General features: G+C 43.5%; 1 protein-coding gene across 1 annotated transcript; it reads left to right on the plus strand.

Moving 5' to 3' along the window:
• The first annotated feature begins 9,995 nt into the window (after positions 1–9,995).
• LOC133929033 (DNA mismatch repair protein MLH1) lies at positions 9,996–17,511 on the plus strand. The gene is made up of 16 exons (XM_062375613.1): positions 9,996–10,323; positions 10,893–11,065; positions 11,146–11,218; positions 11,298–11,432; positions 11,506–11,716; positions 12,301–12,449; positions 12,554–12,652; positions 13,428–13,500; positions 13,689–13,821; positions 14,670–14,764; positions 14,841–14,949; positions 15,202–15,361; positions 15,500–15,661; positions 15,958–16,123; positions 16,436–16,584; positions 17,205–17,511. Exons 1-16 carry the CDS (start codon positions 10,039–10,041, stop codon positions 17,247–17,249), a joined length of 2,217 nt encoding a protein of 738 aa, XP_062231597.1. The 5' UTR covers positions 9,996–10,038; the 3' UTR covers positions 17,250–17,511.
• Positions 17,512–17,888: the final 377 nt, after the last annotated feature.

Below are 17,888 nucleotides of genomic sequence, written 5' to 3' on the forward strand. Positions count from 1 at the left end.
GTCCGCAAAAGAGGGTTGGACCCTTGTCGTTTGTCATTAGCAGCGTCGCACACAGAAGGATGGCCACCGCCGACCGGCCTCTTCGCAACACAAACGCAACTTGCCAGCCACCCTAGATGATCGTTGCCTCAACTACCTGTCTTGGATGCAACGTTGGGCGGACTGTCGTCTGCCCCCGAGGTGCTTCTGCTGTTGAGGGTTTCGTCACCACGCAGCAAATTGTAAGCGTCCGCGGGGCAGCTCTTCCGGGTCTGAAGATGTCGGTCATCATCGCAAAGTTCCTCGGATCTCTTCCGGTGGGTCCAACCGGTGGGCTCGACAGTCGGGGGGGGGGGGACACACCGCCGCTTTCCTCCCCCTGATCCCTTTGTGGGTTCCACACCTACTGGATCACGGGCTTGGGGACCTATCCCGCCCGGTTCCCCACTGGTGAACGTGTGCCTCTTTTTGCTGCAAAGCAGGCTGTATGACAGTTTCGTGGTTGTTGTAAGTCGGACCTCCGCTAGCGAGGTTGTTGTCCCACGTCAGGCGCCCACTGCATCTCGCAACATCATTTCGTGGTTGGACGCTTTTGCTGCGGATGAGAACCAACTTCGTTGGGCACTATTGGCGTACGTTGATCATGCCCGGTGAGGTTTCTAGACATAAGAACTCTCCAATCTCCTTTCGACCAGCCTCGGGATCCCGTTGGGCAAGTTCAACATCAAGACTTTATTCCCTGAGAAGTTCCCAGTTGTTTGCAAATCCTAGGCCGTGCGTGACGCCATCTTTGCTGCTAGTGGCAAGCCGCTTCCAGTCACCGTTCTTTGGTTCTTTCGGCCATGGACGAGGTTGGCCCTTGCGTCTACTGGCCTCCTAGCATACCGGGTGGTTGTCACTCTGCACGGGGTCCCACCTCACACTTGGTCCATGTCCACAGCTCAACATCTCCTCGGTGAACACTGCTAGGTCGAAAGGCTCAAGGATGATTCCATCTCAGCGGAGCGAACAGACCTCGTTGTCCTACGTGTTATTGTTTCGTGTGATTCACTGGAGAGCATCCCCAGCAATGTCGTTTTGGAGGTGACGGAGCCAAACTGCGTCATCCGCTACGACGAACCATGCAGTAGCTCTTCAGCAATCTACCGTAGTACATCATGGACAAAAGGTCTCTACATTACAACATCTCCATTCATCTCACCTCCTTGGCGGAGTTTCGGGCCCCTTCATCCACAAGCAGTGACGGGTCCATCCCCTCCGATGACGGGGATGGTGAGTTTGATAGTAAGCTGGCTAGTGGTTTGGGTCGCTCGGGCTTGTCCCCTGGAAGGCACCTTTCGACCCTGTCATTGCCAGTCAGTCGATGCAACCTTGTTGTCTGGAGGCTGTTCTCATGGTGTCCGCTGGGCGACTGGACTTCTTCCTCCGTCATCAGACTTCGTGCACATCACCTTCAGTTATCTCCATGGCTCGCCTTCCGACAACCATTTGTCTTTGGTGCCTCATGTAGGAGCAACGTGCTTTGGGGAAAGGTTGTCACCTTTTGGCACGTCTCTGACAGGGTTGCTGGACCCTTTGGTTGTCTCGGCCTCCGCCCGTGACGAAGGAATCTCGAGGGACTTTGATCCAATTTCTGAGGAGTACTTCTACTCGTGATTCCGGTGATAAGCGCCCTGATTCTTGAGTCGCCTTCTTCACAAACACCCAGTTTGACCGCTGCGACCTCAGTACACTTGCAGTCATCTTCTGGCTTTGCATTGACAGAGCAGTTTGAGCCTGTTGTTGTTCCATTCACAGTCTGTGACGAGGGCCTCTCAAAGGAGGTCAACCATACAGTGGTGGTGTGTCTTCTGCTTGAGAGGCAATTTGAACAGGCCGCTCCGGCACGCGTTAGACGCTTCACATTGGTGTACTCAAGGCGGTGTAAGGCTACCAAGTCTCGTGACGTCCACTTGCAAACTCCCTCTCCACGTGGCCCTACACTGAATTCCCGCATCCATGGAGGCATCTCTCCATGTAGGCCCTCTCCCATAGGCCGTGCCAGGCGGCTCACTTCCGCTTCAAGGAGCCCAGCAACGTGGCTTGGTTTGTGGCTCAGTAGTCGAGCCCGTTGTCGAACGAGCACCAGTAACTCGACGTTGCTACCACAACTTGATGTTGTTGTCCAAGCTGCCTCTATGAATTCGGTCAACATTTCGGTCAGTGACACGAGCTTCACAAATGTCTCCATGGTTCACTCTTTCCTTCTTGGTATTACCAGGGAGATCCCTACCCCTCTTGTGACACCTACTCGCGAGTTGCTGCACGGTTCTGCTTCAGTCCTGGGTTCGAGAAGTAGTGAACGACTAGCCGCCAAGGCCAGGCTTTCAGTCGTGTGACCATCCAAGCAGGGGAGGTTCTGCTTATGTGCCGGTTGGGTCTCCTCAAGGACGACAAGGTCATCTCGCCACAGCTTCATCAGCTTATGAACGTTTTTTCGAGCAGGCTATCCAGGAGCTCTTCCCATGCCAGGGAACCAAGTCCAGGGTTCTAACGCTTCCTGCTGAGGCCATGGCCTGAGAGAGCACTTGCTGGTTGTTGGCACTTGCATGGATAACCTAAACATTCTTAGCTGGAATGTCCACGACCTCAACGGTGTTGCACACCGAGACATTGTTCGAACTTTGATAGCTAATCACAAGGCTTCAATTGTATGTTTGATCGAAACAAAACTAGAGGTTCTTACCCCCCCCCCCCCTTCTGATTAATGAGATGTGCAACCCTGCTGTTTCTAGATACTCCTATTTGCTTGTCTCTAACACTCGGGGGGGGGGTGTTGGTTGCATGTCGACAACCTTTTTCCTTAACCACTGTTCATATACACCAATTCTCCATTACCGTCCACATCTCTTCTGAGCAGATCGACGAAAGTGCTTGATGTCGACTAGAGATGGGTGAATAGTCATTTCTGAAAATTAAAACTCTGCAACAGATCAAACAGTGTCCGAAAACTCTGGCTCAATCCGAATACTCCGAGTTCACCCGGATTATCCGAACTATACAGGAACTCAAAATTAAAGTAAATGTAAGTAAGTCTAATATTGTCTACGAGTTACCACAGGCTCTATAAAATGTATATGTTCCTTTTCAATAATAACCTGCACTCAAATACTCACAAGCAACAAAATCGAGGCAAATCCCCAAATATCAATTTGAACGAGTAAAGTGCAAGAAAGTAAATGGAGACAAGATTTGTTCTCGAAGTTCGGCCACCTCACAAAGAAGTGCCTACGTCTCCATTGAGGAGCTCACAAAGAGCCGGATCTTTTTCAATCCTATCCTCGCCCAAGCGACCACAAAGATCGAGCTAGGGCTCTTACTCAAATCACGGGTAATACAAACTTCCCGTGGCACTCCACAAAGATTGGGTGCTCTACGGGTGACCTCTTGTCGTCTAGAAGCACGAAGCGTCAAGAGTAAAGAACGCAAATCATAGCTTAGAAAGAACTCAAATGCTCAAAGGTTTGCTTTTTGCTCTCTTACTCTAAATTTTACTCCCCAAACTCTAACTCTCAAATCTTGCAAAGATCAAGCACTAGAGGGATTTGGGAGGGCTATTGAATGCTCTTAAGAAGGTTGGTTCACAGGTAGCTCAACAGCATTGAATGGAGGGAGTGAAGAGATATTTATACCCTTCCTCCAAAACTAGCCGTTACTGTGCTTTTCAGACAGACCCGGAATATTCGGGTTCACCCGAAGACTCCGGGTAGCACAGAAACACACACACCTAACCTGTCAGAACTAGCCGTTACACTGACTCGGAGTATCCGAGTTCACCCGGAGACTCCGGATAACACTTGAGAAAAACGGCTAAGACACTAGTTCGGATGATGCCCGGAAGGTCCGGAAGCATCAGGACCCAAAGACTCCGAACCTACTCGGAGACTCTGGCTTTAGCACCCTCGGCAGATAGAGACTCTTTCTCGGAGACTCCGGGATACTGACAGCATCTGGAGTATCCAGGCTCAGGCTTTGAAGCGAGACAGAGACTCTCTCTCGAAGTCTCACTCGAAGACTCCAGGACACTAACACCGTCCGAAGTATCCGGGCTAACCTGGAGACTCCGGGCTCAGACTTAAAGCCAGACAGAGACTCTCTCTCTCAGAGTCTTACTCGGAGACTCCGGAACACTTAACAGAATCCAGAGTTTCCGGGCTAACCTGGAGACTTTAGGCTTAGACAACTCTGTCCTTTTTTCTGGTGTCCGTGAGTGATTGTGCCTCTCAAAATTTGGTTTAACAAGATACTTTGAGCATTGAGACACTAGCAAGACTATCAAAATGCATCCCTCTTAATAGTACGACATTCCTAAACTCAAATTCAAAAGTAAAATAAATTAAACCCTATGAGTTTCTTCATGTCGCTTCTCTTTTCTTTTTGAGGTACGTCAACTTCTTTTAACCTTTTCAATGGGATTAAAACCTGTTCATAAACTCGATAAACTCATTAGTCTCTTAATTGTTTGTCATCGATTAGCCAAAACCCACAAAGGGGCCTAGATGCACTTTCAATCGGCTCGTTCCATCTTACAGCCATGTATGGGCCAAACGATGACGGTCTAAAGGAAGCCTTCATGCTTGAGCTTGCTGTCTGGGGCTTGGTTGGTCGTTGGCGATTTCAATATGATTGCCACTATCGTAGACAAGAATAATGGGAACATCAGTAGGCATTCTATTGCGAGATTCCGATGTTTCATTGCTGATCAGGAACTCAAAGACTTACATCTTTTTGGCAGACGCTGCACCTGGTCAAACGAGAGAGCTGCTCCTACTCTGGTTAGGCTCAACCGTGCTCTTACGTCCTCGTAGTGGGATGTTGTTTTTCCCGATTGCTACTTGCAAGCGTTGTCCACAGATTGCTCAGACCATTGTCCTTTACTTCTATCAACCTTACTTCTATCGAGTCCTTCTGGGTTAGGATGTTGGGCCTCCTCCAAGAAGTGGAGTATGGTTGGAAGTTGAGTCCTGCCAAACAAGCCAAACCTCCTCTTCTGCGATTGCACATTCTTCTTATGCACACCGCCAGAGAGCTTAAACGCTGGAGCAGCAAGTCCATTGGCAACATCCAGGATCAACTTCTCATCGCCCGGGAGGTCATTGCCCGTTTGGAGTCAGCTCAGGAATGAAGGGTTCTTTCATTGGTAGAGTATGCACTCTGCAAAGACCTCAAGTTCAAATGCTTAGGTCTGGCCTCCCTTGAACGCACTATCACAAGGAATCGATCCCGAGTTGCTTGGCTGCAAGATGGCGATGCCGACACCAGGCTCTTCCACCCTTTTGCCAATTTTCGCGCGCGTAGGAACTCAATCACCACCCTATCCACAACGATAGGCCCAATATCATCCCATTTTGCCATGGAGGATACATTGTTCTCGCACTTTCATTCTATCCTCGGGGTCACCACTGCTAGAGAGTTCACAATTGATCTGCAGCACGCTAGGATCTCTCTTCTCAACCTATCCTCCCTGGAGACACCTTTCAATGGAGATGAGATTTTGGCGGCGATCAAGAGCTTGCCACTCAATAAGGCTCCTGGCCTGACGGATTTACGGCAAACTTTTGCCGGGCTGCTTGGCTGGTGATCAAGGATGAGTTGACATTGGCTTTCAGTGCCTTCACCATGGGCAACCGTAGGGGCCTCTCTCGGCTAAATGGAGCTCTAGTCACTTTGTTACCTAAGAAGGAGGGTGCCTCTGCGACCTCGGACTTTCAACCGATCATCCTAATCCATAATGCTGGCAAACTGATCACCAAGATCTTGGCTCTCCGGCTTGCCCCTCGTCTAGACTCTATCATCTCTACCAGCCAAAGCGCTTTCATTGTTGAACGTTCCATCCATGACAATTTCAAATTGGTGCAATCCACTGCGATGCTGCTCAAGAAAGCAAAACGGCCAAAGGTTTTGCTTAAGTTGGATATTTCCCAGGCTTTTGATTCCGTTAACTGGGCCTTCTCCTTGAAGTCTTAAGGGCTTGGGGTTTCGGTTCTCGCTGGTGTGGTTGGATCGAGGTGATCTTGAGCTAATCTACTTCTCGGATTTTGCTCAATTCCTATCCGGGACTTACCCTCTTACATGCCAGAGGTATGAGGCAAGGCTACTCCCTTCCTGTTCATCTTGGTCATGGACATATTGGCTCGACTATTGTCTTTGGCTGGCGAGGCTTGCATCATAGACTCCATGGGACACGGTTCGATCTTACATCAGTGCTCATTTTACGTGGACGACATGGTCGTGTTCCTATCACCTACTCAACAAGATATCCAGGCTCATCTTGCCATCCTCAATTTCTTTGGGGTGGTCACCGGTTGTAGGGATCGCTGGATCGGTGACGTCCTAAGAGGGAGGGCGAATTAGAACACTTAGAACTATTTAGACTTCAAAAATAACACGATATAAACCTATATCAATTTCTATCTAAATGTGCTATATGTTTATCTAATGTGTCTACTCTATCGATCGAAGTGCTTGTAACCTATCTAAGAAGGTAAATTGCAAGTAATTAAATGAGGAAACGTAAATAAGGTAGAGAGAGCAAACTCGGTACAAGGATTTTTTTCTCGTGGTATCGATAGCATGAATGTTACCCTTGAAAGGATCGAATGGGCCAAGAGAGGGGGGGTGAATTGGGCGCTAATTAAAACTTCTACCGCTTTCTAAAACAAATAACAACCTTAGCCTATATAAAAGGAAATACAACTATATGATTTAAACTAGGACAAGACAACTAAACAAGCAAGATAACTAAGAGAGAGAGAGCGGTAAAGAAAAACTTGCAAGAACAAAGATACTCAAAGTAAATTGCGGGAATGTAAATAGTTGGAGAAGAGAATACCAATTTTTTTTTCGAGGTTTCGAGAAGTTGGCACTTCCCCCTAGTTCTCGTTGGAGCATCCACCAAGGATGTAGCTCCCCCTTGAGTCACCAAGACTCAAGTGCTCCTTCTTGATTGCCCCTTCTCTATCTTCGGATTGGCGGGCATCAAATCAAGTACATCATCTCTTCCCGGGGCTCCCACAGGTCCTCCAAGAGCTCACCGAGAACACCTCTAATCACCAAGACCGTCTAGGTGTTGCCAACCACCAAGAGTAACAAGCTTCAAGCTTCACTTGACAAAGACCAAGCCTAGACAACAGCTAGATGCACACTTGTTACTCTCCAAGCACTAAAGATGTCCTTAGGGCATGTTTGTTTCCAGCTGCTTCTGGCTTCTGCTTCTGTCAGAAGCCTAGAAGCCAGAAGCCAGAAGCCAGAACAAACGGGTTTGCTGAGAAGTGGCTTCTGGAGAAGCCAGAAGCTGCTTCTGAGGAAAATAAACTAAAAGCTGAGAAGCTCGCTGAGAGTAGCTTTTCTGAGAAGTTATGTGCTGAGAAGCCAAAAAATTATTGTAGAAGCCAACAGCTTATTTCCAAAAGCAACTTTTCAGAAAAGCCAAAAGCACAACTTTTCAGAGAAGCCAAAAGCAGAAGCTTAAACAAACAGGCCCTTAATCTTCAACTAAGAACTTGGAATTAACACAAGTGCTCTCTCTTGCTTCTAAATGACACACCAAGTGTATAAGCTGTTACAGGGTCGCAAGGGCATCATATGAGACCAAATGAGTAGGTATTTATAGGCTAAGGATCAAGAATTAGCCGTTGCCTAACAACCCTGAATTTTTCTTAACGCCGGAAGGCCCGGTGTGAATAACTCTCTCCACACCGGAATATCCGGTGCTAATACCCCTGACAGAATAGCCGTTAACTGTTTCATTAGCCGTTAAAGCTCCGGCGTTTCATCCGGACTAACGCCGGATCATCCGGCGTATTGAAATCGGCCAGATGATCATTTGCAACCTTTCTGTATAAAATCATCCGGCGTTTATCCGACCATACGCCGGACCATCCGGTGCATATACGCCGACTCTCTCTGCGTAAAAGAAACTCCGACGAATACTCTTCAGTACGCCGGACCATCCGGCTTGTAGAATCACGCCGAGACTACAGTGCAAAGATTGCTCCGGCGATCTCACCACTCGAACGCCGGACCATCCGGCGTGGACTTCAACAAATTTTCAACTCAGAACTCTTAGGAAATTGCTCCGGTGCTAACAACAATTTTGGCGCCGGACCAACCTGACCAAGCTAAAGAACTTTGCTGTCCTCGACCAAAATAAACTCCGGTGAGTACACTATTCATATAGAGGATCATCTGGTGTGTTGAATTTTTCGCTGAATTCATCCAATTCAAACAATCTTGAGTTCTAACTTCTTGGACACTCAACCAAAAGCTTGTATGAGCTACCTAGCTCTAGAACTTCACAAGTGTGCATCAACTATGTCTAGACTCACCTAGGTCAAGCTACAACTCTTAACCCCCTTTATAGTACGATCAAAAAACTAAAAAGAAATAGAACCTATACTACTCTAAGTGTCCTTTATCTCCTTGTGACACTTAGAACTAGTATAACCTAGCAACATACTCTCTAGACCTATAAGCACTGATCACTCTCTAATGACGTGCTTAATCACCTTAGATGATCACTTTAAGCACTTTGGTGGCTTGGATGTCTTCTCAGGTGTATATGAACTTCAGCTGCACGTCACACCTTCAAATGACTGAGTGGAGAGGTATTTATAGCCTCAAACCGCGTACTAGTCGTTAGCCCAATAACTCTGAAAAGCTGTTAACACCGGATGATCCGGTGAGAACAGTAATACTAACACCGGATCATCCGGTGAGTACACTCTCACAAAACTACCTGTTGGAACCCCACTCAAGTCACTGTGAACACCGGACACTTCGGTGTGTACTCCTCCTTGATCACCGGACTTTCCGGTGAGTATACCTTAGCAATCCGAGCTAACATATTCTCTGTGTAAATTGCTCCGGTACCTTCTCCGGTGCTTATCAGTCTATCACCAGACTATCCGGTGAGCAATTCTCAGCCATCCGAGCCAAATACAACCCTCTCTAAAAAATATGCTTCGGTGTACACATGACTTCATCACCGGACCATCCGATGGCTTGGGCTTCGTCTACCTCTTTGTACTATTCATTGTCCGGTGTCTTTGTGCGATGTACTCTTGCTTCATCACCGGACTATCTGATGCCTTCAAAATCTTCTGCTCAGAACCAAATGCTCTGGTGTGTATTGCTTGTCGAACACCGGATCATCCAGTCAGTTGATCTTCAATTTCAACGTCTGAAACTGCCTCTGCTGGAATTGCTCTGATGCTTCTGCCCATTTGACACCAGACCATTCGGTGAGGCAAAACTGCCTCTGTCTGTATGCATTGTTCATTGTTTAGTGTGTGCAACATATTCAACACCGTACCATCTGGTGATAACAAAACTCACGAGACTTCTCCAATTCAACCAAACTTTATCTCGACTGCAGTGACTTCTTCATATATTGCATCCATGAGGTCTACTAACATATATTCTTGACAAACATGTTAGTCATATTGAGTATGATGTCATTAATCACTAAAATCACAAACAAAACCTAATAGGATCATTTTCCCTACACCGACCTTACAACGAACTTGGAGAAGAGTGTTGTTGTTCCCATCTATTGTGCCGAGGAGCACATCAATACCATCAATGACAATCTTCAGTGCGGATCCTCCTCCTCCTCCATTAACTACCTAGACGTTCCGCTCACGACTGGTTGTTTAAACAAAAATAGTATTATTGGATTTTGTCATAAAAATATCAATACGTAGTAAATTTTATTTTTTGTTAGTATTTTCCTATAAAAAATAGCGCTCAAAGTTTCATACTGCCAATGGTATTGATGTCCAAAACGTCTTACAATTATAAAGGATGGAGTGTTTGACAAGTCAAATGCAAAATTTTCAAAATTTGACTTGTTTATTAAAATTCACGAATTTTGAAATCCATACATGCCATATAAAGAGAAATGAAAGGGCCGGATTTTAACCAACTTATGTGTAGTTCTGTGAAATACGCTGCCAATTTGATTTTGAGCTAAAAAATGTATTTTCGCTGCTATTATGCTATAGCTTAGACCAAGGATTCATGGTACAGCGCGCGCGAACTCCAAAGCCCTTCGCCTCCCCCGTCCCCACCTTCTCAGCCACGGCGGTCATGGACGTCGACGACCCGTCGCCGCCGCGCATCCGGCGGCTGGAGGAGTCGGTGGTGAACCGCATCGCGGCGGGGGAGGTGATCCAGCGGCCGTCGTCGGCGGTGAAGGAGCTCGTCGAGAACAGCCTCGACGCCGGCGCCTCCACCGTCTCCGTCACCGTCAAGGACGGTGGACTCAAGCTCATACAGGTTTCCGACGACGGCCACGGCATCCAGGTACGCCCACTAAACCCTAAACCCCCGACCGACTCCCCATCTCCTGAGCCCTGGCTGGCTGCTATGCTAATAGTTAGGAAATTTTGTCGCCTTCTAGCGTCGAATAGCTGGAGAACCGAGTATCTGAATTGTTGATTGCGATTGTTGCTTAATCGTCTCCGTGAGTCCATGTAGGATCATTTGGTGGAATCGATGAATTACCAAGCATGTGGACGAGGAAGGATTAGGAAATTTTGGTTCTGTGATTTGAGAAGTGTTTTTTATGTTCTGACTAAATTGCAAACAATGTCATAGGAATAAAATGTGAGGGCATAACTATCCCCATTAGGCATTTCAGGACTGCAAATGCCAATAAATTATGAGGGCATAATTTTGGTTTTGTAGTTGTTTGTGATGCTATGCTGTACTGTATGCGACTACGAGTTAGGCTTGCCGCATTTTGAGGGGCCTGCTCCGTACTACTAGGATCAGTACATTCAAAATTTCGCCTTAACTATCCCACTGAAGAAGTATTGCATAAGTATTGCTGATCCTCACCTTTCGCTAGATAATTTATTTTCCTTTCACAGTTTGAGGATTTGCCAATATTGTGTGAAAGGCATACTACCTCAAAGTTATCCGCATATGAGGATCTGCAGACCATAACATCTATGGGGTTCAGAGGGGAGGCCTTGGCCAGTATGACTTATGTCGGCCATGTTACTGTGACAACAATAACTGAGGGCCAACTTCACGGCTACCGGTTAGTTCATGAAGAGTTCATTTAATGTTTGTGCTGCATTCTATACTTGTTGATAAGTTTTATCATTTTTTTCCTGTCAGTGTTTCTTATAAAGATGGGGTAATGGAGAATGAGCCAAAACCCTGTGCTGCAGTTAAAGGAACTCAAGTCATGGTGAGTTAAGTACTACTGCCTTTTATTGTTGGATATGCTTTGTAGTTCTGAACTTCTGATAAAAACATATTTTCTGCAGGTCGAAAATTTATTTTACAATATGGTAGCTCGTAGAAAAACATTGCAGAACTCCAATGACGACTACCCCAAGATTGTAGACTTCATTTGCCGGTTCGCAGTCCATCACATCAACGTGAACTTCTCTTGCAGAAAGGTAAATAGCCCCGTCTTCTTTATCGCATCAGTCATCAGATTGAATTGGGTATCATTTTCTTCTTATGTCACAGCATGGAGCCAATAGAGCAGATGTTCATAGTGCAAGTACATCTTCTAGGCTGGATGCTATAAGGAATGTCTATGGGGCTTCCGTCGTTCGTGATCTGATGGAAATAGAGGTTTCAGATGACAATGCTGCTGATGCAGTCTTCAAGATGGATGGCTACATCTCTAATGCAAATTATGTGGCAAAGAAGATCACGATGATCCTTTTCATAAATGGTACAAATTGTGGTTCACTGGAATATGGAAGACAGTGAATGGTTTTTTTAGTCTATATTCCTCCATAAATAATATCTGATGATTTTATTTGGATTTAGAAACTTTGCTGCACTATGAGTGCCCGTGTAGATAATGCATGTGATGTAGTTGTGGTAAAAAATTGTCAATTTGACTGAGGTACTCTTGATTCCTTAAAGATGCTAATAAACAGATTAAGGCTCAGTTTTGCAGGCAGCATACTTTGCCAAACAGCTCATGTGTTGAAAAACAACGCATTACATGCGCCTATTTGAAAAAGGGTCTAAAATGGAAACCATAGCCTAATAATTGCACATAGACAAATAGTCTCCTAAATTGTTTTGGAAGATTTTAGATATCTGGCATGGATTTACCAACAGAATGATGAAAAGAAGTTTTTTCTACGGGCAGCAAGTTGTCAAATTATGCACCCAATTATATGAAACTGTTATTCTGCCATATTGTAACCCTGATCCATGGTGAACTAGTAATGTACAGTTCTTTTTATTTGTATATGTATTATATCTCCAGTTTATCATTTACGTGTCTTCACAATTACTCTTCAGATAGGCTTGTAGACTGCACTGCTTTAAAAAGAGCTATTGAATTTGTGTACTCGGCAACGTTGCCTCAAGCATCCAAACCCTTCGTATACATGTCGATCAATCTTCCGCCAAAACATGTGGATGTCAATATACACCCAACTAAAAAAGAGGTATATTGTGAAACTGTTTCTGATGTTCAAGGATTTTTTTTTTCAATTTTCCAGTTAGAAAACAAATGTTTCATTTTGTTTTTTGTGAATCCTTTGGCTTGCAGGTTAGCCTCTTGAATCAAGAGTGTATTATTGAAATAATTAAAAATGCTATTGAGGAAAAGCTGAGGAATTCTAATACCACAAGGATATTCCAAACTCAGGTGATTAACTGGTTATTTAGCGTTCTATATCTGCAATGATGATCTACTAGTTTGTTCTATTATTTATGCCCACGTAAGTTCTGAGATACTTACCCGTATGTGTATTGTTAAAATTGATATTTTGTGGTACTTTTGGGTGATAACACGTCAAGTGCTATGTGGTTACTAACCACATATCTGGTTGAGGGGGTTTTTTTTTAGCCCTTTTTAAACTAATATTTTAAAAGCAGCACGTGGGACACTAAATTTCTAGGAACTAGCACATTTTGTCACACCAAAGTACATGACGTGACTCATAATTTGGTCACGCCAATGCATGTGGTGTTACCAAGGTGGCTACGCTGGCATCCCGTCCCGGCCTTGCCACGTGGCCCCTTTTGTCACACCAAAGTACATGGCGTGACTCACCATGTACTTTGGCGTGACAAAATGGGCTAATTCTTGAAAATTTAGCGTCACACGTGCTCTTTTTAAAATATTAGTTTAAAAGGGCTAAAATAAAGAATACCTCTGTTTGATGACTTTTGATTGCATAGTTGGTCACCATCCTCAGACACAGTGTATCTGCCTGTAAAGCTGCTACACGTTGCACGAGTTTGTGCATTAATTCTCAAATGATATGCCATAGATGTGAAATGTATAAGGTACTGACAATCACCAAAATCATAATTGGCTTTCTTATACTTGACATGCTGTATGCTCTATGTAAATATGTATTTGAGCTTTGATGTGGACTTTTGTGCTCATTAATGATGCTGTTCCATGAATGTTGCAGGCAGTAAACTCCACAACACTTACTCAAGCCAACACACAGAAGGAAAAGGGTACTGAGGTCAAAATGACATCTGGTATGTAGAATGTTATACAACACTTATATTGGGCCAGAGCTTTTTAAGCTAGAATGTGTTCCAGTAATGCTCTATGCTGCCATGGCGTATTGGTTAATTATGCATTATTTGCTACCCAGTTAGTAGTGTCTGAAACCTCCACTGCCCCACCTAGCGAATCATTTCACTGTCATCATCTTGTACTGTAGGAGTGAAATCTCAAAAGACTCCTGTAAGCCAAATGGTCAGAACTGATCCACGCAATCCATCTGGGAGATTGCACTCTTACTGGCACGGGCAATCGTCAAAGCTGGAAAAGAAATCTGACCTTGTTTCTATAAGGTATGTTTTTAATTAACAAGCTGACAACCAGCGATTATTTTATTTTATTTGTAATTTGATTTCATCTTGTATTTGTGCTCATTAATCCCCCTCCCCCATCATATGCACCCTTAATGTTTTACTAAGTACCTATTATATGCCTTTTCTCATGTGAGGAATTTTGTGTTTACATGCTGTAACTCTGGTTTAGTTGGGGCACTTTTTACATTGGTTGCTGTAGGGGTGAAAACGAGTCGGATACAGATACGGATAGTGTCGGATAATTATTTCTTCATCTTGTATCCTACCCTACATTTTTTTTCTCGGATTCGGAGCGGATAGTTGGATAGGTGTCGGTTAGTCGGATAGGTGTCGGTTAGTCGGATAGATGGAAAATTTTCACTTCATTTGCATCCCCACACAACATATTAAACAGTATAGAGGTGGAACCAAAGTGAGCACAGATAGTGATCGGTGAGATGTGAAAACAAAGCATTCAATATTACATATCTACGGATGTGTGACAATCTACCTATACATTATCATGTTTTTAAGTGAAGTTACAATAGTTTTTCTCGTAACACCCAACATTCGGATACTTCAGACGGCTACTAGTCATCCTGTATTCCATCCTATATTTTTTCTTGGATCCAGAATCGGACACGGATAGTATTAAACAGTGTCGGACACGGATATCGGTCATCCCATATTTGTTTTTTCCAGTGTTGGGTAGTCGGGAAATATCCGTCCCGTTTTCACCCCTAGGTTGCTAGTTCCAACAATCTTAAAAACGTGAGAAAGGGTGATTTTAAGTCATTGATTTTTGCTGCAACTGATTTTTATTTTAAATGTTTACATGGTTCCACAAGAAATGTTGTAAGATCAAGGAGAAATCCAAAAGATGCTGGTGATTTATCTAGTCGTCATGAGCTTCTTATGGAAATAGATTCTCACTGCCATCCTGGTGAGCTCATCTTAGCCTTTGATTCCTGAAAGGAGTGCCTCAATTCTTTTAGACTGATGTTTTTCTATTGCTGTAGGTCTTTTAGATGTTGTTAAGAATTGCACATATGTTGGACTCGCTGACGAAGTTTTCGCTTTGATACAGCACAGTACCCGTTTATACCTTGTCAATGTGGTAAATGTTAGGTAAACTCCAGTGAATTATCTCTTATCCTGTCCATGTATGACTGGTGCCTACATAAAGTTGTTCAGGGCTTCATGCTGTCATGCTACACCATCATCAAACTGCTATCCCAATATCTTATGCATATAATATCCAGCTGCAAGCTTGCAAATACTGCCACCTCTTTAAAATATTGCATTGAGATTTATTTATTTCTGGGGCCAGTTTGGCATTTACTTTCATGTGGTATGTTCATGATCCAATTTGTGGTGCAGTAAAGAACTCATGTACCAGCAAGTTCTGTGCCGTTTTGGAAACTTCAATGCTATACAGCTTAGCGAACCAGCTCCTCTTCAGGAGTTGCTGATGATGGCACTGAAAGATGATGAATTAATGGATGATGAAAATGATGAGGAGAAATTGGAGATTGCAGAAGTAAGTTGTTTTCTGAACTGCTCAAGTCTTTGTTAATGTGGCAGGTGATGTTTATATTTCTTAATTCTTTTATTTCAGATGAGTCCGCTGACTCCTGTAACATCCCTCCCTCGATGAACATAATCTTTTTCTTTGCAGGTTAACTCTGAGATACTTAAAGAAAACGCTGAGATGATTAATGAGTACTTCTCTATTCACGTTGATAAAGATGGGAACCTGACCAGGCTTCCAGTTGTACTTGATCAGTACACCCCTGATATGGATCGTCTACCAGAATTTGTGCTGACTATGGGGAATGATGTAGGTTTTCTCTTATCAAGTTGTCAAGTTCATTATATGTGCTAATATAAATTCGGGCATGGCATTAGACTCTTCACTCCCTGTTGAGGAGATGTCAAGTCATAAATTCGCAAGCTGTTTCAATGTTTCAAATTTAATTCTGGATTTTCATGTAGATATGGCAGCTAAATATCTGAAAATAACTTCTTATTTAACTTATTTCATAATTTTTTGCTTCATGGCTTATTTTGTTTGAGATTATGCAGTTTTCCTAGTTTTGGCAATCCTAATTTTTAGTGACTACAATCTTACAATAGGTCACCTGGGACGATGAGAAAGAGTGCTTCAGAACGGCAGCAGCTGCTATTGGGAACTTCTATGCACTCCATCCTCCCATCCTTCCGAATCCATCTGGTAGTGGTATTCAGTTATACAAGAAAAATAAAGATTGCATGGAGAGTGGTGAGCCTGTTGATAATACAGGTGATCTTATTCGAGATCTGTATTCTACTTCCATTACTCATTGAAGTGCTATTGGTGTTAGGACATTATCAAGAGCTGCCAAGTTTACACCTTAGTAGACATTATCAAGATTACCGAATCTGGAGTTTGACCGAGTTGACAACTCTGAAACCAATCAGATAACATGAGATGGAAATTTGATGATACACACAAAAATTTCCGTGATATATGATGCTAGGGCTAGATCTTTCGTAGGCTCAATTGCAGCGATAAATGCATGTCTTTTCATCAATGTTAATTGCTATTGGTGCTAAAAAATAATTTACACCACAGATGAAGATGAAATTGATCAAGAACTACTTGCGGAAGCAGAAACAGCATGGTCTCAACGCGAGTGGACCATTCAGCATATCTTGTTTCCATCCATGCGACTTTTCCTCAAGCCCCCAACGTCAATGGCAACAGATGGGACGTTTGTTCAGGTTTGCTCCCCTTAATTTGATATTTTTGTGTCTCAAAGCTTTTATGTTTGAGAGTCTAGAAAAACCACTAGCTATGGCCTAACCCCTGATGCTGCAGTTTGTCTATGGAAGGTGTAATTGCTGCACCTAGTTTCTTGGCATGCTTTATGTACATGTTTTCTTTATATTTTTCACCAGCTGTGCATTGAATTGCCAATATTACTTTCCCACTTATAAATGCATGTACATGTACCATTGCTACCATCAAATGTGCCTCCAGGTTGATGCATACTTCCAAAACTGAAACCACCATCCCATCTTCTAATCACTGCAATGTCCTTGGCACATATCTTGAGGCATTCTTGAGGGTCAAGATAGTACATTTACAAGTGATTTTGCATTTTCTTAAAATTACCAATAAAGCTGTAAATTATTCTGGACAAATCAAAGTGTCACAACTTCTAGACCGCCTGGCCAATGACATTGTTTTGAGTAGATTATCTTATTCTGTATTGACAGGTAGCAAGAAGCTTTGAAATGAATTTAAGTGTTACCACCCAAAGTTGTATGATTCACCTTTGTCGATGACAATGAAAATGATCGCTAACATTTTGCTGTTTGTTCTTAAACTTAATTTGCAGGTTGCTTCTCTGGAGAAGCTTTACAAGATTTTTGAGAGATGTTAGCGCACGCAGGTGACAACTTAGAAGCCGAAGTAATACGCGGATGAGAAATTTGTGCCGTGTATATTTTGTACTTCTAGTGTCGTAAATGTTTGTAGAGTGGATAGATTCGACACCTGAAGTGGAGGTTTGCCCTGACCAAAACATCACGTGTACTATCAACTGCACGATCTTCTTAGTTGGGGTGTCCCAATTTTTTTCGACTTTCTGATGTACCGTTATCTTGGTGGAATTATCAGCCCTTGATAAGAACGTATTGCTCCTATATGGTAAAGTTCGCTAGCCTTCAATTTCAACAGAATACGGTGCAAATTGCATCTTTTTCGTTCTGGATGTGGTTGGAGTCAGATTAACAAGTACCTACATTATTGTAAATGAGAGTTTGAAATTTGAATTCAGTAATTTACCTCATAATACAAGTAATAGCAATTGCACATGTGAAATTAATCCAGGATATATTAATGTGTGAAAGGTAAATATTAGATGTTTAAATATGAAGATAAATAATAAGAGATTATATGTATTTTTTTTAAAAATATTTTTAATATTGAACGTCTGGATATAAAAGATAATTAATATGAGATTAAAGATATCAATTTAGGTATTTTACAGAGTACGGATGAGTTTTCCCAATTCAGTTAT

Source organism: Phragmites australis, chromosome 1 (assembly GCF_958298935.1).
Source record: "Phragmites australis chromosome 1, lpPhrAust1.1, whole genome shotgun sequence".
NCBI lineage: Eukaryota > Viridiplantae > Streptophyta > Magnoliopsida > Poales > Poaceae > Phragmites > Phragmites australis.

What these genes read in the sequence shown, in the direction of transcription:
- LOC133929033 (XM_062375613.1), top strand. Translation starts at nt 10,039, where the DNA reads ATGGTACAGCGCGCGCGAACTCCAAAGCCCTTCGCCTCCCCCGTCCCC. An exon ending in TTAAAGGAACTCAAGTCATG is followed by an intron (nt 11,219 to 11,297) that starts GTGAGTTAAGTA and finishes TATTTTCTGCAG; the next exon opens with GTCGAAAATTTATTTTACAA. An exon ending in AGAAATTGGAGATTGCAGAA is followed by an intron (nt 15,362 to 15,499) that starts GTAAGTTGTTTT and finishes TTTTCTTTGCAG; the next exon opens with GTTAACTCTGAGATACTTAA.